Source organism: Arabidopsis lyrata (genome assembly GCF_000004255.2).
Source record: "Arabidopsis lyrata subsp. lyrata unplaced genomic scaffold ARALYscaffold_6, whole genome shotgun sequence".
In the NCBI taxonomy this organism is placed as follows: Eukaryota; Viridiplantae; Streptophyta; class Magnoliopsida; order Brassicales; family Brassicaceae; genus Arabidopsis; species Arabidopsis lyrata.
In genome coordinates this window covers 587,482-611,117 of record NW_003302550.1, presented here as the reverse complement: position 1 = coordinate 611,117, position 23,636 = coordinate 587,482, and the positions used below count along the sequence as shown (strand labels likewise).

At 35.9% G+C, this 23,636-nt stretch overlaps 6 protein-coding genes and 1 non-coding gene across 8 annotated transcripts; 5 read left to right on the top strand and 2 right to left on the bottom strand.

The window, feature by feature from the left end:
• The first annotated feature begins 3,304 nt into the window (after window positions 1-3,304).
• Window positions 3,305-5,923, top strand: LOC9307041 (dol-P-Glc:Glc(2)Man(9)GlcNAc(2)-PP-Dol alpha-1,2-glucosyltransferase). The gene is given in 9 exon segments (XM_002873004.2): window positions 3,305-3,561; window positions 3,564-3,610; window positions 3,707-3,795; window positions 3,932-4,268; window positions 4,359-4,620; window positions 4,728-4,865; window positions 4,987-5,191; window positions 5,280-5,422; window positions 5,514-5,923. Coding segments are annotated over 9 exon segments (1,527 nt in total). The 5' UTR covers window positions 3,305-3,521; the 3' UTR covers window positions 5,780-5,923.
• Window positions 5,924-6,931: 1,008 nt separating this feature from the next.
• Window positions 6,932-9,789, bottom strand: LOC9309118 (probable protein phosphatase 2C 66). Its single transcript, XM_002870924.2, has 4 exons — window positions 7,977-9,789; window positions 7,786-7,899; window positions 7,372-7,636; window positions 6,932-7,279 (listed from the first exon to the last, which is right to left on the bottom strand). The coding sequence occupies exons 1-4, from the start codon at window positions 9,507-9,509 to the stop codon at window positions 7,164-7,166; spliced, it is 2,028 nt and encodes a 675-aa protein (XP_002870970.1). The 5' UTR covers window positions 9,510-9,789; the 3' UTR covers window positions 6,932-7,163.
• A 1,360-nt stretch (window positions 9,790-11,149) lies between these two features.
• LOC9307040 (protein TRM32) lies at window positions 11,150-14,923 on the top strand. The gene is made up of 5 exons (XM_002873003.2): window positions 11,150-11,344; window positions 11,727-11,941; window positions 12,181-12,260; window positions 12,347-14,009; window positions 14,098-14,923. Exons 2-5 carry the CDS (start codon window positions 11,782-11,784, stop codon window positions 14,685-14,687), a joined length of 2,493 nt encoding a protein of 830 aa, XP_002873049.1. The 5' UTR covers window positions 11,150-11,344; window positions 11,727-11,781; the 3' UTR covers window positions 14,688-14,923.
• Window positions 14,924-14,997: 74 nt separating this feature from the next.
• TRNAK-CUU lies at window positions 14,998-15,070 on the top strand. The gene has a single exon. It is a non-coding gene; the product is annotated as a tRNA-Lys (tRNA).
• A 961-nt stretch (window positions 15,071-16,031) lies between these two features.
• Window positions 16,032-16,765, top strand: LOC110227301 (metallothionein-like protein 2B). Its single transcript, XM_021021155.1, has 2 exons — window positions 16,032-16,191; window positions 16,354-16,765. The coding sequence occupies exons 1-2, from the start codon at window positions 16,127-16,129 to the stop codon at window positions 16,520-16,522; spliced, it is 234 nt and encodes a 77-aa protein (XP_020876814.1). The 5' UTR covers window positions 16,032-16,126; the 3' UTR covers window positions 16,523-16,765.
• Window positions 16,766-16,800: 35 nt separating this feature from the next.
• Window positions 16,801-20,195, bottom strand: LOC9309117 (kinesin-like protein KIN-10B). 2 transcript variants are annotated; one of them, XM_021021153.1, is made up of 12 exons: window positions 19,935-20,195; window positions 19,682-19,850; window positions 18,906-19,281; window positions 18,602-18,807; window positions 18,192-18,496; window positions 18,050-18,113; window positions 17,853-17,952; window positions 17,557-17,771; window positions 17,423-17,469; window positions 17,302-17,323; window positions 17,119-17,181; window positions 16,801-17,032 (listed from the first exon to the last, which is right to left on the bottom strand). In XM_021021153.1, the coding sequence occupies exons 1-12, from the start codon at window positions 20,135-20,137 to the stop codon at window positions 16,922-16,924; spliced, it is 1,881 nt and encodes a 626-aa protein (XP_020876812.1). In that variant the 5' UTR covers window positions 20,138-20,195; the 3' UTR covers window positions 16,801-16,921. The 2 variants fall into 2 exon arrangements, with proteins under 2 accessions (XP_020876812.1, XP_020876813.1); XM_021021154.1 differs by lacking the exons at window positions 16,801-17,032; window positions 17,119-17,181; window positions 17,302-17,323 and having other exon boundaries at window positions 17,419-17,469.
• Window positions 20,196-21,225: 1,030 nt separating this feature from the next.
• LOC9309116 lies at window positions 21,226-23,594 on the top strand. Its single transcript, XM_021023418.1, has one exon. The coding sequence runs from the start codon at window positions 21,226-21,228 to the stop codon at window positions 23,164-23,166; it is 1,941 nt and encodes a 646-aa protein (XP_020879077.1). The 3' UTR covers window positions 23,167-23,594.
• The last annotated feature ends 42 nt before the right edge of the window (window positions 23,595-23,636 follow it).

Genomic DNA, 23,636 nt, shown 5'->3' with positions numbered 1-23,636 from the left:
GCGATTCAAAAACATCCGTGCTTTCTTTACTACTTGACGCATTTGCATTCTTATATGTTTACAAATTTTTGCTTATTAAATGGAAAATGAACCACATCGAAGAAAAACGAAAAGGTAAAAAAATTTGTTCACAAACTTTGATGCAAATCAGACGCACGTGCCTTTGCTTTGCATGGGACCTCGCGGTATTTTTTTTTTTTGAAATTTCTATGTTTTAGTTTCTCATGTTTCTTCAATCTTCAATCTTCATATACGGTTTCGTATATGATAATATTTGTCTTATATCGTGACAAAATAAATTTCTCAGATGCTTCCTTTATCGTGCACGCAAGTAATGAATCACCAACTAATAATTGACTTCTCACTAATCAATTTTGTTGATACTTGTCATTGTTTCTTAATTTCCTTATCAAACACGAAAAAAATAATCTTTTTTTCTTGCTTATATTTCTCGGAAAAAAATTTGCATAACGGCCTCTCTAAAGAAAGTGATGTTTAATTTACTCTAAAAAACGTTGTAAGATGTTACTTTTTAGATTTAAAATATAAACTGAATTAATGATACTAATTTGCACAAGCTAATGATACTACTTTTGAAGGATTCTTATTTATTTTAAATAAGAATAATAATGTTTATAAGCTAAACTTCTTACATGTATCGAATTATTTTTAATTTACTATTTTACTGTTTTGTGATATATAGGAGTAGAAAACAAAACATAAGATTACCATTAAATGCAGCAATAGTTTGGGGTATGCCTATGACTACTTGCTAAATATATCCCTAACAATGAGATCTCCAAAGTTCAGACGCAACCTTTTCATGTTCAAAACCAATAACAATACACAGTACTGTTCTAAAATTTGTATTTATCCATCATTAATTACCGTTGCTATTTTACTTGATATTATTATCATAAACATTTGAAATATTGATGTTCTTTATAAATTAATCTATATATGAGATACTCGTGGAAATTTTTAACTTTGGATTCCTCAGCCGTAAAATGTGAACCACTTTAGATTTGGTAAACTTGCCATACGTCTCTAAACGACGACCACCTACCAGAACCATCCTCCAAAGTCCAAATTAACAAATTGTGAAATTATAAAGATGTAAGTAATGATATTAAATTAGGGGATTAAAGTATGGATTAAGTGAGTAAATTAAAAGGTTAGCAAAGGATAATGAAAGATTGGCGACTAGGCATGTGGTGCGATGACTATACGCACATGGGTGCTCATCATGTCCTCCATCTTTCACGTTTTGTTATTTACTTTCTTTAGCTTAATAAATTATACATATTATTGGGTCAGAAAATTAATTAGGAGAAAAAAAATCTCTCTCAAAGTACAAAATTTATATTTTCATAAATGTGTATATATATATAGTACTATCAAAAGTCACGAGAGAAAGTTGCAAACATGATCAAATAACATGTTTATGCATTGGTCATTTTAATAATCTGAAAAGGATAACAAGATCGTACAATCGAAATTCATAAACTCTTACAAAGCATATACTAACAAGTTAAAATAAAACTTTCTATGATAGCTTTTAACAAAAAAGAAAAGAAAAAGAAAAGAGAAAGACTTTATAAGCTAATTATATTCTAAATAAATATATATTGGTCATTTCCATAGTTTTGTAGTATCATTAAGAAGTTGTTGATCGGGTTTCCATTTAATTGATACTACTGATTACAAATTATATTAATACAGTTTTTTTTTGTCTTCGAGTTACAAATATCCAACTCGAGTGTTAACGTCATCAAGTAACATTATCTATATGTGTATATATAGAATTCAAAGAGGGTGGTTTCTCTCTTTTTATATAGCAAAGGTGGTGTGCTTTTTACACATGGAGAGATAAAAAAAAATGAGATACTTTATGACATCAAACGATGCTGCTTAGACATATATGAATCAAATCCCACATGCAAATTTTGGGACCATTTATTTTCCTTGGTTTTACCCACTCTATCTAAGGATCATCATCAGTAACAACTATTATTCACCTCACTGAATTTAGTTAAAATCTTATTTTAAACCCCCTCTAATTAATCACTCTAAGTAAGATCTTGAGGAAACTACACACTGTATCTTGAGGAAACTACACACTGTATCTTGAGGAAACTACACTGTGAAAGTCTGAAAAAAAAAACAAATTGTGTGATGTTCATGAATTGATAGTCCAGTCAAATATTTTAATTATTTTACACGTTATGAACCATCATATTTTCAGGATCAACGATTATATATGTTTTTCACGATAATTTTATGCAGTTTTATAATTTATTTGCCCTCTTGTAAACAAAAGAGAAAACAGCTTATCTACGGAGTTTACCTTAAACAAAGTACTAATAGTATAAACTAAAGTCAAAACATATAGTAGTAAATTAGATAAAGGTTGGGATCTGGGTCCAGAGATTCTAATTGAATGCTTTCATTATCTTATAAAGCTTTATTTGTGATTCCCACATCTTTTAATAAAAATCGCTTTGCAGTGTATATTCCTAAGGACACGAGACAGCTTTGTTGTCTATTTGTGTAGGACATGCTTAGTCTTGTTCCTCTAATAATTAATAAAGGTCTCATTTAGAAGAAAAAAACAATATACATATAGAAAAGTTCATGGAGTTTACATTATTTACATGAATTATGGAATTTTGCATCGCAAGTCGCAGATGCAATTTTTTGGTTCTGTATTATGGGTTTGCTAGCTGCAACTTGCAAGGAGTTTGAATTCAATTGTATACGGTTAAATTTGAGGAGTAAAACAGAAAACAACTTGATAACTAAATTTTAAATTCTTAATAAATAAGAAGTGAAATATTGTCGAACTAGAAAACTTAATACTCCTATGTTTTATTAACTTAAAAAAAGGTGGAATATGTGAAACAAATAATAATATGGGGATAATTCTTTTTCGTTAGAAAATAATTCAAACTCATTCAGAGTCATATCGATATCAGCTGGGCATTATTACCAAATAAAGAAAGACACACACAGCTGTGTATGGCTTATCAATTATATAGTGATTATTGATCTCTACTTAACATGACTAGTGAAATTGACAAAATAATAAAGCGAAGAAATTCCTTTACCTAAAAAAAAATCCGAATAACTTTAGTTATGAACTTCTCTTCGTTTTATTTCTCACTAAAAAAAAGTTTGGGTCTAACAAGATTTGTATAAAAACATAGAGGTCTAAACGAATATCTACTTTAAAAGAACTGGGAATTAAAAATTTATATTAAATACAGGGCTTTCTCCTCACAACTGAATTGGGCTTTGGTAAAAGCCCAATTTTAATCTTGAAAAGTGAAAACGTTGACTTCGATTTGACTCCTCCCGAGTTTTCTTCTCCGATGAAATCTCACCGTCTTCTTTCAGCTCACTCAATTTCCCGGCAAAATCCGATTTTTCATTGTGTTGTTCGTTAGGGCACGAAAACCCATGATTGATCCGCGAATGTAATAATCACCCAGATCTGATTGGTTTCTTTTCGTAGAGGAAATATGGGGAAATTAACCGTTGCAGCGATCACGAGCTTGTGGGTGATCCAATGTCGATTATCGTCAATCACATTGTCCCTGAACCCTACATGGTAAAAAACCCCCTTTTTAGAACTTGGGTTCTCAATAGAATCTGCGAATCACTCTCTATCTCTCTGATTTGTTTTGATTACTGTTGAATTTTGCAGGACGAGATATTTCATGTTCCTCAAGCTCAGCAATACTGCAATGGGAATTTTAGGAGTTGGGATCCAATGATCACTACCCCACCTGGATTGTAATACTCTCTTCTTACGTAGATTCTCAATTAGTTACCTTTAAAGTCTGGATTTTTCAATGTGTTTTGATGCCAATTTGTGTTGTTACTACTTCTTTTGAATTTGAAAATGTTGGTATACATGCAATTTTTGTAGGTACTATCTTTCACTAGCACATGTTGCTAGTTTGTTTCCAGGAATGTTGTTGATGAAAAATACTACTCAGTCCTTTCCAGAAGCTTGTTCGACATCTGTCCTGCGGTCTACAAATGCTGTTTTTGCAGTATTGTGTGGTGTTTTAGTGTATGTGATAATCAGATTCTTGGGGCCGAATCTCAGTGATAGAAAGGCGACTTTTATGGCCTTAGTCATGTCGCTTTACCCTCTCCATTGGTTCTTCACTTTCCTCTACTATACAGATGTTGCGTCTCTAACCGCAGTTCTTGCCATGTACCTTGCTTGTTTGAAAAGAAGATATATGCTGAGTGCATTGGTAAGTGCTTTGAAGCAAGTTAGTTTTGTTATTGTTCGAACTTAGAATTACAATTATGTAGGCAATTTTATTTCGGTTTTGTTCTTGCAGTTTGGCACTTTAGCAGTATCTATCCGACAAACAAATGTAGTCTGGATGCTTTTCGTTACTTGCTCAGGTGTTATAGACTTCACTCTTGACTCGTCTAGGCAAAAAGGAAAACAAAAAGTAAATCAAGAATTGCATCAGTCTAGTGATAGGAAAGGAACATCTCTCAGATCAAATCTTAGAAAAAGAAAATCTGATATCAGCTCAGACACTTCAGACCGTTTTAACCACGGTCAAACTGTTTCTTCAACAGAGGATACTTCAGGTAGGCTTCTTTACATGTTTTGTTTATAGTTTGGCAAATTATTGCTTTCCTCAGGCAAAAGTATAAATGTTCCTCATCTCTTACAATATCTAAGGTTTAAAATGCAGGCTTACTGTATGATGTTTATGCTGTAATCTCAACATCTTGGAATATGAAGTGGAGGATTTTGATCAATTTTAGCCCTTTTATCTTTGTTGTGGTGGCGTTTGGTATATTTATCCTCTGGAATGGGGGTATAGTTCTCGGTATGTTGATTTAGTTTACCTATTTACTCTTCAATTAGGAATTGGTTCTGTCTGTATTTACTTGAAATGTAAATTTAGGTGTACATTGTCATTTTACTAATCCATCAATTCAAATTCACAGGTGCAAAAGAGGCTCATGTAGTTTCACTGCATTTTGCGCAGATAATGTATTTTAGCCTCGTTTCTGCTCTTTTCACTGCTCCGCTACACTTCTCAGTAAATCAACTGAGAAATCAGTTCCAAAAGCTCCATAGAAATTGGCCACTAAGCCTTCTACTAACACTTGTGGCTTTGGTAGCCGGATTTGTCTCTGTACACTTTTTCAGGTTTGATTTCTGAATACTTCTCAAAACACCTATAGACTTTTCTACGTCAGACTCTTAGTTCTCTTTATTTTCTGAAAATGCTTTGTAGCTTGGCTCATCCATATCTTCTCGCCGATAATCGCCATTATCCTTTCTACCTATGGAGAAGAATTATCAATGCGCATTGGTTAATGAAGTACATGTTAGTCCCGGTTTACGTCTATTCATGGTTCTCAATCCTAACTTTATTAGGTATGTTAAAACCGTTTCATGTAGTATACTCTTTTACTTTACCCTTTATTTTTGTATTGTTAACCTGACTTATTCTTCCTCAATTCGATAGCGAAAGCTCGAAGAAAGATCTGGGTATTGGTCTATTTCTTAGCTACATGCGGTGTTCTTGTTCCTACGCCATTGATCGAGTTCAGATATTACACCATTCCGTTTTACCTCTTCATGCTTCACTCATGTGTCAGAAGCAGCGGCTTCGCCACTTGGCTTCTCATCGGAACGATTTTTGTCTCTATTAATTTGTTTACAATGGCAATGTTCTTGTTTAAACCTTTTAAGTGGAGCCATGAAGATGGTGTCCAGAGGTTTATATGGTAAGGGACAAGGTTTAATACTCTTTTGATGTTATTGTTAGGTTCCTCAGAAACTGTAGAGTCCATGATGTTTTCTGTTGTTATAAAAACATCAGTTTTAAGGTTTCTTTTTGTCAAATCGAGTACAATAGTTAGGCAGGATTCGGGATGTGACAAGTGTCTCTGTTCTTTATCCTAAAACAACATATGTAATGGACTAATGGTAAAGCAAGTAATAGTCGCATTAATCTTGAAAGTGGTTTGTTTATGTGAGAATTTAGGTGAGTCAATGTAGCAGAGAGTTTCCAAAGTCATGGGAACGACTCTTTGAGATCTGTTAGAAATAGATTAAAGCGGAATGTTAGGAACTCAAATGTCTAAAATCCTATGTTTTAGTAGTTTTACCAAACTTGGAAAAACAGGAGAAGATACTTTGAAATTTTAAGTAATTTAACCCTGTTCAGATTATTTTCATTATTAAAACAAATAAATTTAAGACAGCAATAATAGGTCTACAATGATAATCGCATAAATTCCTTTTTAAAAATATTTTTAAAGTTTTTCCCTTTATATACCTTGACTGATTAACATATGTAAATATGATACAATTTTAAGAGCCGTTGCAAAAAAAAAATGATAATATTTTAAGATAGATTATGATTTAAAAAAAAAAAAAAAACTCGAAGTTACTGGAAAAGTCACATTTTATATCTCCCATAGAAGAAGGAAAAAAAAAAAACCCAAAATTGTCGTTTGTGAACTGAAAACTGGTACTCGGAGGAAAAAAAGACTTTAGATTCAAATCTGAGTAAAAATTGGATTAATAAGTTGATAAAATACGTGTCAAATAAGATTTTTATCTAACCATTGACAAATTGTCCAAAACGCGTCTTTCGACTTTTTCAGATTAAAAGAATGACAACCATTAGAAGTTAGGATTTACAGGCTTTTGAATTTTGAATAGTGTGAATCTTAAAAATTCTGAAAAGGACTTCCAATTTTATGTTCCATGTATAAAATCTCGTTGGAAAAAATTACGCCGATAGTAACTCGTGATGGACTGATTCGGAATTATAACTATAGAGTATACATATTTTCAAATGATATTGACATTAAGATCTTCTACATTCTAACGTGTTGGAAACTAATATATGGATTTGATATATACAAATACAAGGAGTAAAAAATCCATATATAACCGAGAAAGGCCATAGATATAAAAATATATATGCCACTTTGGTGTAATTTCACTAAACTATATATAAAGTAACATAGATACAACATACGAAAAAATTATGGAAAAAAAAATCAAATCGAGAATAAGAACTTTAAATCGGAAAAAAATAATCATACCGAGTTATTGTAATTAGTTCTTCAAAAGATTCAAATTCATGAAAAAACAATAATATTCACATTGATGATCTCCATATTCTTCCTTCAAGTGAGATCACTATCACAGAGACATCATCATGATACCTCCTACGATCACCTTGTGGTATCTCCAACAATTCATGAAAATCCATACCTAAATAAAAACAAACAAATATCAGATTTCAACAATATTCAGAAATTTCGCCTTTTTTTAATAAGAAGAATGAAATTATTTAATTTTCTTACCAAATTTGTTGGCAGCACGAAGGAGGACTTCTTGGATTAAGTGTTGAGCTGGATCGCCTTCAGGAAAAGCAGAGATGAAAGATTCAACCTCGAAAATGGCTTCTTGGTTAGAGAAATATTCATACAATCCATCAGAAGATAGGATTAGGAATTTGTCACGTGACGTTAGCTTGTGATGACATAGTGATGGGGAACATGTAATGTATGGTGATGTCCCGATATAATCGATCCTGAACATCTCTAAAAGTGCATCGTTCCATTTAGGCTGCGGGAAAGAAAAAGAAAAAAAGAAAGATTAAAACTCAACATTAAATACAATAAGAATACTCAAGTTTTGGTTCATATTGCAAACCCTATAATGCAAAAAAATGATACATAATTTAACGTATACAATCTTGAGTGATGTGTTATTACCTGTTTGAGAAAGCCAGCTCCAAATGCACGAGTGACTTTAAGATAACCTTTAACTCTATCATTCTCTACTGCACAATCATCGTCAGGATGTTCCTTCTTGATTCTTCTCACTTCCTGTCACCATAAAACAAAACCTATCAATTTCTCAGTCCACTTTAAACAACAAAATAACTTCTTGACTCTTTGTTTACCTCTTCAATTCTTGTGCTATGTTCCATGTTAAGTTGTAGAGGAACCAAAGTATTACGCATTGCTCCATTCATCAAAATTTCTTTATCTTCTAGTGAACTATCTTCTCTTATTCTCTCCAACTCCTTTTGCCTCTTTCTCCCGGTGGCTAAATTAGGTTTCCGGCCTAGAACCGCTCGGCTATCCCCGACATTCATCACGTAAACATCTTCTCCTTTCATCAATGTCACGAGAACACAAGAACCCATCAATGCTAATTCTGGATTCTCTTTAACCATTTGATCAGCTAGCTCTAGATACGCGTCTTCGGTTTTCCTCAGCGCTAGTAAAAGAGCTTTAAGAACATCTTTATGGTTTGTTGTCGTCGAATTTGATCCTTTCTGATCACATTTGTTATCAGATTTGGTCTTGTTGTTTGACTTATTCTCCCATTCACATCTCCATTTCACACTCCTCTCTTGGTTTCTTGCACCGGAAGCAACTGGATCATCACTGTTCATCACAGCACAATTCTCTTTGCCCGAATCGGAATCTGCCTCATCGGAACATTTTCCGATCTTGGTCTCGCCGTTTTCTCCAAAAGTTCTAAGCTTTTCGTCGTTCCAAAGTAACCCATTGAGCTCCTTTTGCACGGCGGTGTAAAGATTGTTGAGGAGATAATCCGGCGCATCTGGACCACTGAATCCGTCATAGATTCCGACAAAGACCCATCCGTTTTCTTCAGAGACAACCACGTGTACACGATCCTCCCCTGCTTTCCCCTGAGCCCATTGAACATCCAAAACAGAGTCGATGCTCTGTTTTTCATCTTCTTCTTCAAGATCAGATTTAGGGTTCTCGTGGCTTCGTGAGGAAGTAATCACAGGTTCATGATGATGACGACCGGAATCTGATGAATCAGAACCATTGATCGGCTCGATCACACTCTTCTTCAAGCGAGACTTGTTGTTAGAGATTAGATTCGTGAATAGTGTTTTGAATGTGAGAAAATTCTTCTTCGATTTTGATTTTTTTCTGTTCTTCTTCGGTTTCTCTTTCTCCGCCTTCTTCGTTGATTCGATCGGACCCGAATACAACCCGCTTTCTATCGGACCCGATAAGAATCGTCGCTCAAACGGAGCTGACCCGTGACCCGACTCGTTAACAATCGGACCTGATTGCCACGTGGAGCCACGCGGCACAGGCTGGAGTGGTAGAGAGGCGAAATTACCGGAGCTCTCGAATGCGGAGGCGGAGACGGCGGAGCTGTACGGACAGTCAGAATCCGACGATAGAGCTCCGGAGAGCGCGGTGGAAGGATTTGCGCTGACCGATGCACCGGAGATTGAACGGAAAGTTGTGGTGGTTTCTTGGATAGTTTCTGAACGAAGAGGAATCTCCGAAGACGGTAAAACTACTCCGGTGAGATCCGGTCGTATGTAGCAGAAAGAGTGGCCAAGACCGTCGTGAACAAGAGATAAGTCGTATCGCCGGGAAATTTCTCCGGTGACGGTTCCTGTACAGCAGCCGGTCAAAGTGGTGACTCCATTTCCCATTTGTCGGAAGAGAATTTGAGAGATTTAGAGTGTTAAACGTTGTCGTTTTCTCTAGCCACTAGAATCGGCGTCGTTCATAAAAAGGAGAGGCTTGTGAATGAGTTTGGTTGAATGTATGTTGGAAGTTGGAAAACCAAATGAAGAAGAAGAGACAGAGTCACATAGGTGGAAGAGAGAGAGAGAGAGAGAGAGAGAGAGAGTTGACTTTGAGAAATTTATTCTTTCGGGATTGGTTTATTATACTATTGTTAGTGGAATTAGTAAAATTATACTACAAAATACTTTTGGGTTTAGGCCAAAAGATTTTCTATTAAATTAAATACGAATCTACAGATTAGTTTGATTTTAGTTCAGATTTTTTTTAAAAATTAATAATATATGTCTTTTTCTGAGCTTTTTTTTTAGTGTAGTTCAGAAAAACAAACTTTTAATTGTAATATACTCCTATTTTTTTTTTCTTTGTGTGGGTTGGAGTTGGACTAGATTTTTTTAATTTATAACCCAAAGATAATTCAAATCTTGGTTACATTCTGATTCGGGAATGCGCTATCCGATTCGGTTTGACTAAACCAACAAGAAATAAAATAATTAGCATATAAAAAATCGTTTTGGTCTATTAAAAAAACAGATGTTTTTTATACGAAGGAGTTGACTTTTGTGGAAGTGTGTGGTGGTTTTGTAGGAGATTAGAAAAGAAAGTTATTAAAGTATTAATGGCAAAAAGTCAAATGACTTGATAATGGGTTGAAGCAAATAGCCAAATAGTACCATCTTGGAAAGGAAAATAGAAAATACGTTATGGTTTATCAAAATTACGTGGAGTAAAAAATAACGTTGATAAACGAATTCTACCACATTAACTTTACAAACTACACATTTTGAATACACCCACAAATTTTGCGAGGAATTTTATTATTTGCATGTGACATTAGTGGCAAATAAATCACATATTTGTCACATATTTTCTTTAGACAGATAATCACAGCAGATTTGCAATTACACAACACATAACGCAACAAAACACTAATTTTGTTAATTCCTTTTTTTTTTTACATGTCGGTTATCGAAGAATTGATATATACCAGTTTCACATTTATAAGAGAGAGAAAAATAACAATACAAGTAACTCATAAAAGAACATTTATTGTAGAAATACTAGTTTGCACTTGATAACTTGATATCCCTTGTAATTTAGAGAGGCACAAAGTTATGATAAAGAAAATGGTTAATATTATTGTGTCAGATATTGAAAAAAAGGGCTAAAAATTTGTCATGAGCTGGGCCAATTGGTCACTCGTCGGCCCATAAAGGAACCCATGAAAAGTCAAGATATCATAGTTATCCCACGCGCATCTAAATCGCGTTGTTATAACGCTCCCGTTTTTTGCAGTCGACGGAAATTGGTCGAAAATCATTGAATCCAATAATTTGGAGCCGAAGGGCGCGTGAGCTAACATTCTCGTTTCTTAAACGGATCTTTTTTACATGTCTTAAAAAACAGAAGTGTAATTTGGAGATTCGACTTGCTTTTTCTCGGGCTTTGTCAGTAAAGTAATTTAAAATCCGTTGCTACTGAAAAAGGACCATAAGCCTTAAATGGGCCTATCTAGTACACAGTAATGGCCCATTTATTCATTGTTAAATTAATATAAACAAAAATAAATAATCCCAAAATTAGTGAAAACGGCAATTTTTCTTCTTCTGAAAGTTCATGTTACGCACGCATGGTTCCGCTCTGTCTTGTCTCTTCCTCTTTCTCTCTTTCGCCATGGATATGGCAACCCAGAAGAAGATGTTCCAACACAAATCCATAAACATTTCACCTATCCCACAAGGTAACCACATTTATTCCGTGTCCAGATTATGTGTATGATTTGGGGTGTATTCGATTACGAATTTTGTGTAAATTGCCAAAATCGCGATTAACGTTTTGGGTTTGGAATCGCCATTGATGACCTTTATACGTTACATAATGCGTATAAGTACATACGTTTTTATGTTATGATTTAGTATCTTAATCTGTTTTAAATACTACGGAATGAATTCAGATCAAACTTTTTAGATATATGAACGGTTCTTGCTCGTGTCCACATTCACTATCTCTGACTCTGACCATAAAAGATTGCTCATACTTTTGGAAAGTCTTGTTCTGTTTTCCTTTAACAATTTTTGCAAGAGATTGATTGATGTGTTTTATCGCTTATGTTTTGTTTTCAGGTTTGATAAACTTATAGCTTGAGTGTGTGTTTTTTCTTTCCACAACTCACCACCAATGGGAAAGAACTTGCGTCACAAAGTTACTTGCTCCCCAATCCAAAACCACCCTGGATTCATGTGGGGATTATTTGACATTCTTAAGCATAACCATTGGCGTTACATCAAGAAACGACTTCCTCATAAAAGACCCGTTATTTGTAGAAGAAATTCTCCTGGTAAGACAGTTTTCGTGATTCTTGTGCTCTCTCGTGCCTTTGTTTGGTGTCTTTGTCATGTCCCCGTTCAGTCTCAATTTTAGTTAGGTTGGATTTGCTTGAAGCCTAGTTAGTAATAGATATGTATATGCCATGGTTCTGTTTGATGTTCTCAGCTCCTATATTCACAGCTTTTATTTAAGGAATCTCATGAGCATAATTGATTATCTTTTGTAACATTTTCCATTTTCTGCTTTTAGGAACAAAAAGCGAAGCAAACAACACAATCCCAGATGGTATTCCCGTACCCAAGACCAAGCTGGAAGATAAAACAGATGTAGTAAGTTGCTGCAAACTTGAATACCTTACATTGGTTTAGTATAAAATTTTATTAACCCTCCTCACCTATGGGATTCATTGCTTCAGGACTCTGGGCAAAGGCCAAAGAGGCCTAGTTCTGCAGTAAAATCCAAAGAGTCTTCTAACTCAGGGGAGAAACCAAAAAAGAAGCATATTTCAGAGGAGAAGTCCAAGAAACTTAATTCAGAAGAGAGGTCAAGAAAAACACATTCTGAAATCAAAAGATCTGTCAAGGCTTTGATCAAGGCACTTGTAATAGAGGACAAGTCTAAGAAGAAAGGCCGTCATCACCGTAGCTGTACTTATCCTGTCCAGTCAAATCCAAAAGAGAAGGAGTCATTGAGTGAGGTTGAATCTTCAGACAAGAATTCCTCAAATGGTGATGATCGTAACCGAGTCTTTAACAAGACGGTTGGCATTTCACCCGCGATTGGTTCTTTGAACCCGCTTTATCTCATGTCTGAGGAATCAAGCAACAGTGACAGTGAAGAGTTTAGAGTAGAGAACAACATTCAAGTTGATGATACTGATGGAAGTAAATCAGATTTTGATGAAAAAGAGTTCAAGAAAAAGGACAAGAGCGACGATGATGAAGCTTGGTTTGACCCAAAGATGAGACACAACAAGGACTTCTCAGAGAATGAGGATGATACATCACCTAGACGGTCAAAAGCATGTCTTGATGCTCTTAATTTGATACACATGAATAGAAACTTCTTGTTGAAAGTATTGCAGGATCCGGGTTCTCCTCTAGCCCGGCATTTCCAGAGCCAACAATCTTTTAGCTCAAAAACAATGACTAAAGCTGGATCCTTTCCTACTCATGGAAGCAACAGAGAGGATCATAATAATGGGTTTGACTCAGTGGGAGATATCCATAAAAAACCAACATCTCCTTCCATAGCTGCAGAGCACAGAGCTGATGGGATTCAGAAGATGAATGAAACAATGTTGAAATTGGCTGATGAAGATTCATCTGGTTCTGGTTATGCAAGGAAGCGAGGAAAGAACCAAGTTGTGATCAAACGTTTTAAGGATCTAAGGCAGAAGATTAAGCATGTGATTAACGAGAACAAGAATGAGAAACACCGTATCACTATGGATGCTGTTTTAGACAAAGTACCTCGAAAGTACGGTTTTTCTAAAGATTTGAGAGACGACATTTTTGCACACTTAAAAGGAAACTCTGCAGCTAAGAGCAGCATCAAAGCAGATGGCGTGAAGCTGAAGCAAATAACTAGAGCATCGTCGCTGTGTGGATCGCTAGACAGATATCTTCAGCTCTATGAGTGTAGCTTCCAAAGAGACGCGAAGAACAATAGTAATTCAGAGAAATCAAAGATGGAGTTAGAGGAATCGGCTTTGCCTTCTAAGAGAGCTCCTAAATTCTTGGGAAGGATTCTTTCGTTACCTGAAATGAAATTTAATGCTTTGAAGATTGATGACCTTCCTGTCCAATCAATCGAGGAAGAACAAGTTGGTTTGGATAACATTTCAGAGATCTCAGAAGATCACTCTCAATCTTCAGAACATGAAACACTTGATCAAACAATGAGTGCTTCTGAAGATTCACCAGTTGACGCAGAAACAGAACAAGACAGAGACATCTCTACGCTTGTCGACGCTGAAACTGAAACAAGATCTTTAAAAGAATCATCAGAAGAAAGTCCTAATAACGTTTCTACAGTTGGTTTTGATGAAAATCCTTCTGTATTTGACATCTCTCGAGGTATGTATATATCTTTAACATTCCATTATTTCTCCATATCAAAGTTTTCGATCAAATTGAATTTTTTTTTTGTTTGTTTGTTGCTCAGATCTAGATACAGAGATTGTCTCAACAAGCAAACAATTAGACGAAGTCCTCAACATAGATGCACAAGATAAAGTGAAATTCAACTATGTAAGAGACATTCTCGAGATCTCCGGTTTCAATGCACCAGAATCTCTCTCAATGTGGCAATTAGATTATCAGCCGTTAGATCCATTAGTCTACGAAGAAGTGACAACAACAACAGGATGTATGTTCCAAGATCCAGAATGTTCAAGAAACGAAGAAGAAGGCGGTAACTGCAACCATTTGCTTCTCTTCGATCTAATCAACGAGGTACTAATCGAGATCTACGAAAGGTCTTACCATTATTGTCCCAAACCATTATCATCCCTATGTAAGATCCATCCAATGCCAGTGGGGTATAGTGTTTTGAAAGAGGTTTGGGTTAGAATAAGCTGTTACTTGCGGTACAAGCCATACGACGAACAACAATCGTTTGATAAGATTATGAGTAGGGATTTGTCGAAAGACGATGGATGGATGGATTTGCAGTTCGAGAGTGAATGCGTTGGGATTGAAGTTGAGGATTTGATCTTCGAGGAGCTTCTAGAAGAATTGCTTGTATCAGGTTAATAGGGCATTCAAGAACTCATTTCTTCATATTCCTCCTTTTTTTTGGATTTTCTGTTTTTTTTTGCTTGGAGTTTAAGGTACATAATAGAGAAAGGATGGTGTTTGTACGAGTTTTTGTTGTTGTTAATTTGTGATAAATTGTGTGTAAAAGAGTTTGTAGAGGAAATCATGTGTTAACATGAGTAAGGATAAAAAAGTTTGGAGTAAATATTTTTGATAAGAAGGTTCTCATGTTATGTTCTTGTAACCAAACGTGGTGTGCAATAATACGTTGCTATAAATAATACGTTGCTACCTATTGTAAACAATAGCCCGTCTAGCTCAGTTGGTAGAGCGCAAGGCTCTTAACCTTGTGGTCGTGGGTTCGAGCCCCACGGTGGGCGCTTTGTTTTTTATTCAATTTTCGAAATTGTATATAACTATGCAAGTGTTCATTTAAATTCTTCGGAACGTGTAAACCCAAAAACTACTACTACATGATTAATCATTTTTGTTTTCTTCACGTAAGTTCTTTGTCAGGGAATCACGAGAAAGGAAAATACAATCCCTTTTTTTCATATAGACACTCTTTTACTTTTTATAGAATTAGACTTATCGACACTGCATGATGATTCCCATATGGATGGTTCTCATATTTTTTCCATTACTTTTTACCTAGAACGAATTTTGGAAAATGTATCGACAAAGGAGAGATTCGATTCGAATACCCACATAGAACGGACAAGGTCGATAATGGGCCCACTATTTCAATTGAGAGCCCATCTCAACAAGTTGAATCATCTTTTTGTTCACTTCACGGGACCTTTTGACAAAAGTCATTGAAGCCGAACTTTGGAACACTACTTTACTTTTGCAACATCTTGTTTTTTAAGACTTTTTTTCAAATTGGATAAACCAAAGCCATATCTAAAGTGAAAACCATTTAACAAAAGCGAAAAAAGTGATATCTAAAGTACAAACTAATCTCAATATATGTAAATTAAAGAGAGAACTAATGAAAATATGAAACTTTTAGTGAAGATCAATGAACAAAGGAGATATTGAAAGAAAATTTATGTCTTAGTTGTCAAATGGAAATATATATATTTATACTTTTATTTGTGATAATTGTTACTTTGCTTTCCTGATTAAAATCTAAGATTTTGTAAGATTTTTTTTCATGTTTGTAAATCTTTATAGATGTGAAAAGCTTTTATTTCCAACTCTAAATTATGAAAATTTTATTTTCTGTTTACTTGAGGAACGATTATTTAGGTGATAAGAGTGGACAAAGATCGTTTGACACATGGACGGTCCATAAATTCTAATTTCGCCTATAAATATCAAAGCTCCTCAATTGATAAGTTTCATTCACTGATTATTTGTTTAGAGCTTGTTAAGGCAAATTAAGATCATCTTCATAATTCTTCTGAGATCTCTTCCAATTTTCTAGAAAAAACATGTCTTGCTGTGGTGGAAGCTGTGGTTGCGGATCTGGCTGCAAGTGCGGCAATGGTTGCGGCGGGTAATTTCTCGATCTCTCACTTTTGTTTTTTCTGTAAATATTCCCGGAAAATCAAAAACCCTAATTTCTCGATGAGATTACTATACAATTTTAATCAAATCTCTTTGTTTTTATTTATTCTTAATTTTTGACAAACGATCTCTGTTTTTTTTTTTTGTACAGTTGCAAAATGTACCCAGACTTGGAGAACACCGCCACCGAGACACTTGTCCTCGGCGTTGCTCCGGCGATGAACTCTCAGTACGAGGCTTCCGGCGAGACTTTCGTTGCCGAGAATGATGCCTGCAAGTGCGGATCTGACTGCAAGTGCAACCCTTGCACCTGCAAATGAAGAACTCCATAAACCCTAAGTCTGTAATAACCCTAATGTTACGTTAGGTTTGCTTATATGTAATAATTGGCTGATTTTGCCGGTAGTTTTGCCGGCGAAGTTGGTCTTTCTCTTCTTTCTTCTGTGTGTTTTATGGTTTGGTCATTAAGATATCTCTGCAAAGTTTTATCTTTGTGACTGTATTAATCGAAATCTATTATGGGTCTGTATTTGATTATTTTGGAGTGAAGTTTCAGTGAGAAACTTTAAAGTTTGCATCTTTCCTGCTCCCTACACAATTAAGATTCAAGTCCATGTCTCTCTGGTTATAAAGTTAAACAAACAAGAACAGACAATAATGAAATTACACGAGACAGAACTAATAATACACAAGTGTTGTTTGTTTGCTAGAGACAACAACTAAGGTGTTGTTGAAGCAGTAACTGGCTTCTCAAGAATTCCTTCAGTGGCTTTCTTGAATAGGTTATGTACCTGTCTTGAGGTGAAACCGATCTTCTCTAAGTCTGTAAGCTGTTTAAAATCCAAACAATGGTTAGTAGATGAAAGAGAGTTTAGAACTAAAGGCGTATAATTGGGGGAGAAATGGAGTGTGTTACCGATTTTAAAGGGCTTGTTTCTCTGAGTTCAATAATGTACTCAGCCATCTTCTGTCCAATTCCCTGAAAACAAAAAAATGAAAAATGAAACAGAGCTGTGCAGTGAAACCAATATTGACTATGAAGCAGAGCTTTTTGGATTCACGGGGCGGTCTGTGCCTGTTTACAGAGAAGTAAAGTTACCTTTAATTCCCTTAGCTCCTTTCTGTGTGTTCACAAATGAATATATGAATGAAGTTAGTTCTTGTGTGATCCTAAGGTTTATGAAGAATCTAAGGCAGATGTGACTGGAGGCTATTATTACCTGTTGGCTGTGTTCAAGAAGTGAATGTACTCTTTTATGAGAGAGGTCTGTGAAATGAATTTTTTTTTGCAGAGAATCAGATTTCTAGTGTTCTTGTCATCAAATACCATGTTTTTGAAAGTGTTGATTCATACCTTTAAATTAGTGCTCCAAGCATTGAATTTCTGGTAAGTGCCTTCCATTTGCATATTCTCAGCATTTGCATAAATAAAAGGTGTTTTTGGAGTCATTGGCTTGAGAATGGGAGAGCTTGCATCTGCTGATTTTGGTGCATTTGAGTCTACTGGAGACAGAGCTTCTCGAAAAGGACTCAGTTCTGTGTATTCCTTTTCGAGCCCGAGTGAGTTATCTAGAAATAACACAAACAAAAGTAAGAAGACATATAAAATGCCCACAAACACTTATCAACAAGTGGCTCAAGAAAGCGAACCTCTCAAGCTTGCTTCTGATACCAACAGATTCTCTTTGGCAGATGTGTCTCTCTCATCTCCTTTGGTTGGAGAAGCTAAGTGCAGATTCTGTATTGGTTCCTGGATTTTTCAAACCACTCAAGTAGTTAAGTAAATTTTTAACGTAAATAGATAAAACGTGCAATATGTTTTTCACAATGAAAGTAGATCAGCATACCCATAAATGTGAAGCAGCATGAGTTTCCCCACCAAATAAGTTCCTTGCGGTCACAAATGCGTCCCTGTATATATGGATATAATGTGAGGGAATAGATTTTAGGATGTAAAACAATTAAGATTTCAACCATTCAAAGGGATACCTCTCTCCTTTGCCATCAAGTTTAGCACTTTCTGCAATGGTTGATCTTTGACATCCGAGTTTCTTGACTGAGCTTTGAGAAATTGAAGTCTGGTTTGTACCCATCAATGGAGACCGTATTGCCATCATTCTATGCACGCTCTTCGTCTTGCCTTTTGATTCAAGCCAAGCTTGCAGTTTTGCTCCCATATCTATCTTAACCTTGGGGGTCTCTACCTTGGGATTCAAAGAAATATTGTTTGAAATGTGCCTTGACCTTGCAGCCAGGCTAACAGTGCGAAGAGATTCTTGGTATTCTCCAGGATTCTATAACAACAAAAAGAAGCAAATAGATTCATCACATTAGCCACTAAGGATATTTCCTGATCAAAGCAATGAACCCAATAAACAACAATAGGATTATCTTCTTACCAGACATGCGACCATGAGAGCCCTACTTGTTCCTCCAAGTGAATCCTGCAGTATTCTAGTCAATTTGCTTTCCCTGTAAGGAACTCTTGGCAGGTTATTATTCAGTGCATAAACCACATTGGACAAAGCAAATAATGACTGATTAATCTTGGCACTCTCTTGAAGACGGATTCCTTCACTGCCTGTCCTTCTATTATCTTCGTTACCTGGTTAAGCCATGGAATTTTTGTTAGTATTACAGAGAAGAACATATAGAGGCTCTTACCATGTATTTAGATACTCAAAAATGCAAAAAAAAAATAACCTGCCAGGTCAATCAAATTGATTTTTCCAGTGACATCCCCTTGAGAGGTTACTGAGATCACAAGCACTCCATGACTTCGACTAGAGACATCATTTAAACCAGTGTGTGCAACTTTCCTCCGCTGAACGCCACACGAGTATGCCTCGTGAAACTCAGGCATGGAGTTAACAGGGACACTAGAAAGTCCCTTAAGATGAACTTGTCCATTTTTATCATCCCAAATAGCAATCTCATTGGCTTTAACTTCTAAGAGATCCCAACATCTGTCCATGTAAACTTCATAATATGAAATATCTGCTCTACTTCCTGTCTTCTCGCACATAGACAGAATGTAGGACATGGTCAATGGCATCAGACCTGGTAGCTCATCAATTCCCTGATACATCAAATGCAAAAAGAGCTGAAACCATTACAAAGAAGCAATTTACAGAAACCCCACAAAAATCAGTAATGCGGAAGAGCTATCAATATCTGTTAAAGCCATTCCAGAGCTTAACATGACATTGGTTTTGATAAAATCTCATAAAGAAAAAAGAGTTATATAAAACCACTCACTCAGAAGCTAAAGTAGCCCAACAAAGTGTAAATCAGTAAAAATCTCTCATTTTCATGGTCTTGTGAGGAGATATTTTCCCAATCCTTTCCTCTACAATCAAACAACATTTCTCACAAATTCTCCAATTCCCAGCAGAAATTAAGCACAGAACAAAGAGAAATCCAATTTCTATATTTCAGCCTGAATCCAAAATTTGTGAAATTTTGAAGCTTTAACAGACCTGCATCGTAAACGTCTTTCCGCTTCCGGTGGCTCCATAAGCAAGCACGGTGGCGTTGAAGCCTTGAAAGATCCCAGGAATCAAAGGGCTTAATTCTCTATCGAAGATCTGCTTCACATTATCATCATCTCTCCCGTAAAACGCATCCAGCTGATAGCTTTCGTTACGACTGCTCCAAATTACACCGAATCCGTATTCAAATTCTAGTAATAAGAACCAAAATTGACCAAGGGGGTAACAAAAAGACGATTACCAGCTCTCTGGATCTTTGAGGTGAACAGTCACTTCGCTAGCCTCTCCGTCATCGCTGTTGATTACGGAAACGCACGATCGCCCCTCGTCCCGGGGAAGAAAAGGACGAACCCTAAGGACGACCCTGACTTTAGAAATCGAAGAAGAATCCAACAAATCCATATCTCTGTATGTTTGAGAAAAGGAGAGAGAGGATGAGTTCATTTCAAAATTTGAGGAGCTACTAGTGACTTGTGTTGTGTCTGTGTGATCCGTTGGTATTTTTGAATTGGCTTATGTTCAATTTTTAAAAAGGCCTTTTGTTTATTTTTATTTTTTTTCTTACTTTCTCGGACTTCGGGCCCATTTATATGCCCTGGGTGATTTAGATCGGACGGCTGTCGCTAACAGATTAAGAAATTACCGTTGGATGAGTTATCTCCATGATCCGACGGTACACACTGGCGAGCCAAAACGTTACTTTCTGGCCCATGTTTGTTCCCAACTTACTACAATTTTTAGTCTGGCCATTAAGTTTTGAGATCGGCCGGCTCTCGCTAAGACCGGAGGGTGTCATCTCTTTTTGATCCCACGGTCCAGAATCATCAATGATTTTGGATATTAATTCGCATGGTCAGCAGGTCAGGTTTTGGATTAATTGCAACTTTTTTTGTTTGACAACAATTTATGAAAATATTAAACGAATATTTTGTCCGATACCCGTGAGAGAGTCAGACTGCGAAAATGATAACATATTCAATCCTTCCAGATAACATCAAAGATTTTATATTACATTTAATCAAGAATCCAAAGAATGGTAACATATATTAACAAAATAAAATTAAAAGAATGGTACATACACATCGTTTTCAAGGTTTTATAAAATATTTAAAATCATTCAAAAAACTTTGTAAGATTTATAAAATTTTACAAAGTATTTATAAGTTTTACAACGTATAAAACTAATTTATGTATGTTTTTATAAAATTACACACGTATTTAGTTATATCTTAAATTTTAAACTTTTTTAATTTTTATACAGCAAAAGGCGATCTTGAAAGAAAAAAAAAGTACAGTGTTGGGAAGCGGACATTTTTCAAAATTTCCTACACAATAATGAATGAGTTCTTCGATGACAATGAATAGTATAAAAATGTAACATTAGTGTAAGATTAGCTGTATAAGAAAATAATATAAAAGACCTGAATAAAAAAAATAATATGTGTAAGAGATTAGCTGTATTTTGAGTCTTTGACGTTGTGTTTGTATATATGGGAAGAAAGAGAGGAGCAATATCACACAATTCACAAGCAATGAATTCCATTGGTGGATTTCGAGAGGGAGAAATCGATGGAAAAGCAAATCTCATTTACACTTTGTTATCGCAAATAGACAGTCAACTGTCCTCCTCCACTCAAGCAACCATTGATTCCGGTGGAGACAACCGCCCTACTCAACCTCTTTTCTTATGTCCCTCTTTACGTCTCAAAGTTCACCAGTTAAAACATAAGAAGGAAGCTTCATCTGATAACATGTTCCCGCTCAATACTTCCCCACACTTCCCCAGCAGTGATCAACAAGTCCAATATCTGCTTGATTCCGACAGCCATGATGTTATATGTAAGCTTCCTGTTGTCCCTCTCTTTTGGTGCAACAATAAAGAATCTGATAATGATGATGGGGAATTTTATTGTGGTGCATGTTATGGCTCAAAACATGGTACAAACTATTATTTTTGTCTCACATGTGGTAAACAATTCCACAAAGAATGTGTGGAGTCTCCATTTGAGATCAAACACCCTTCCTATCCTTTTCAATCTCTCCAGCTTTATTGTCCTCCCTTGAGCCTATTGTTTTGCAACTGTTGTGAAACAAATTTCCTTCAAATGTCTTATCAATGTCCTACCTACAACTTAACTATGCATCCGGTTTGTGCCATGAAACCAATACCCTTTGTTATTGACCACCCGAAAAGGCATCAACACTCTCTCACCTTTTTCCCAAGACAATTTTTCTTACCCTGCAATGTTTGCGGCCTGATTAAAGATCGTATTCCCACCTATGTCTGTCTTCGATGTGTCTTCATAGTCCATCGAGATTGTATCTATTTCCCGCATGTCATAAGAATATCTCGTCACCACCACCGTATCTCTTTTACCTCTTATCTTCCATCTGGAAAATGGTCTTGCGGAGTTTGTCGTCAAAATGTTGACAATAACTATGGTGCATACTCTTGCAGCAAGTGTAATAACTATTTTGTTCATACAAGATGTGCGTTGCGAGAAGACGTGTGGGATGGAGAGGATCTCGAGGGAGTACCCGAAGAACCTGAGATAATTGTCGAACCATTTGAGACGATAGCTGATGGAATAATACTCCATTTTTCTCATGGCCATTATCTAAAACTCGAGACATGTAAAGTTTACGATGAAAACAAGCTTTGTCAAGGGTGTGTCCTTCCAATCTATGAGGGATCCTATTATTCATGTATGGATGAGTGTGACTTCATCCTCCACGAAGCATGTGCAAATGCTCCTCGCAAGAAACATCATGCGTTGCATCCTCACCCACTTACATTGAAGGTTGTCACTAATGAATATGGAGACCTCAACAACAAAGGTTACTTCTATTGTAATGCTTGTAAGCGTGATAGTTGTGGTTTCGTCTACGAGAGTTCAGTAGAAGATCAAGATTTCAGACTAGACTTACAGTGTGCCTTGGTCACCGAACCGTTTGAATATCAAGGCCATAAGCATCCTTTATTTCTAGCTTTAAAGCCAAAGGTAGAAAGAGCGGCAAAATGTCATATCTGCCAAAAAAAAGATCGTCTTTGTCGAAAACTAAATTGCATTGAATGCGATTTTATTATATGTTTCAAGTGCGCTACATTACCATACAAGGCAAGGTATAAGCATGACAAACATCTCCTCACATTTTGCAAAGTGAATGAAGCAAGTGGCTGGTGTGAGGTATGTGAACGCAAGATAATATATTCACAAAAAGGTGGGTTCTATGCGTGCAATGACTACTGTTGCACCACTCTTCATGTTCATTGTTTGCTTGGGAAGCATCCGTATATGAAATCTGGTCATACCATAATCACTCAAGAGAAGGCATTTCATACACTTGGCAACAAGACCATGTCTCGACCACTTTGCGATGGTCATCATGAACACCGTTGTCCATACAGAGTTGTTTTTAAAAGGGAAAACATGACATTTTGTTCTTTACGTTGTTTGGATAGAATCTTGTAAATGCCATCTATGTATGTGCTTTCTCGTCTCTTGTTGCTTATCCAGTTATCCTAGTTCCCCATTTGCTTCATCATCTCTGTCTGGTTGTTTACCCGTAATACTTTTTGTTTCATATTTTCAACGGCTTATAACACAACAAACCGGATTGATTCAATTCTTCATCGGCCTTTGGGCTTTTAATTATGGGCCAATAAATACATGGGACGGCTCTCGCTTAAGAAACTACAGTAAAAACCCCAGAATGAGTGAGTTTTCTTAATGATCTGACGGTCCATAATCATCGAGGACCTCTGAATTGCCGACGTGTACGATAGTCAACGCATTAGCTAAATAGTGCCGTTTGAGGTTGAAACTTTTGTTTCCAACGTTAACCCTTCTTCTTCTACCTTTAACGTCCGTTAAATTCCCATGGAGTTTTTTGTCACCAATTTACGGTTATAGTTTGGTTTTAGATAACCGGTTTTATTAAA

Coding starts and splice junctions, on each gene's coding strand:
- LOC110227301 (XM_021021155.1), top strand. CDS start 16,127: ATGTCTTGCTGTGGTGGAAGCTGTGGTTGCGGATCTGGCTGCAAGTGC. Junction 16,192..16,353: donor TGCGGCAATGGTTGCGGCGG/GTAATTTCTCGA, acceptor TTTTTTGTACAG/TTGCAAAATGTACCCAGACT.
- LOC9307040 (XM_002873003.2), top strand. CDS start 11,782: ATGGGAAAGAACTTGCGTCACAAAGTTACTTGCTCCCCAATCCAAAAC. Junction 11,942..12,180: donor TTGTAGAAGAAATTCTCCTG/GTAAGACAGTTT, acceptor TTCTGCTTTTAG/GAACAAAAAGCGAAGCAAAC. Junction 12,261..12,346: donor TGGAAGATAAAACAGATGTA/GTAAGTTGCTGC, acceptor TCATTGCTTCAG/GACTCTGGGCAAAGGCCAAA.
- LOC9309117 (XM_021021153.1), bottom strand. CDS start 20,137: ATGAACTCATCCTCTCTCTCCTTTTCTCAAACATACAGAGATATGGAT. Junction 19,851..19,934: donor CTCAAAGATCCAGAGAGCTG/GTAATCGTCTTT, acceptor AATTTGGAGCAG/TCGTAACGAAAGCTATCAGC. Junction 19,282..19,681: donor GAAAGACGTTTACGATGCAG/GTCTGTTAAAGC, acceptor TTGATGTATCAG/GGAATTGATGAGCTACCAGG.
- LOC9309118 (XM_002870924.2), bottom strand. CDS start 9,509: ATGGGAAATGGAGTCACCACTTTGACCGGCTGCTGTACAGGAACCGTC. Junction 7,637..7,785: donor GAGCTGGCTTTCTCAAACAG/GTAATAACACAT, acceptor TCTTTCCCGCAG/CCTAAATGGAACGATGCACT. Junction 7,280..7,371: donor TCGTGCTGCCAACAAATTTG/GTAAGAAAATTA, acceptor GTTTTTATTTAG/GTATGGATTTTCATGAATTG.
- LOC9309116 (XM_021023418.1), top strand. CDS start 21,226: ATGAATTCCATTGGTGGATTTCGAGAGGGAGAAATCGATGGAAAAGCA.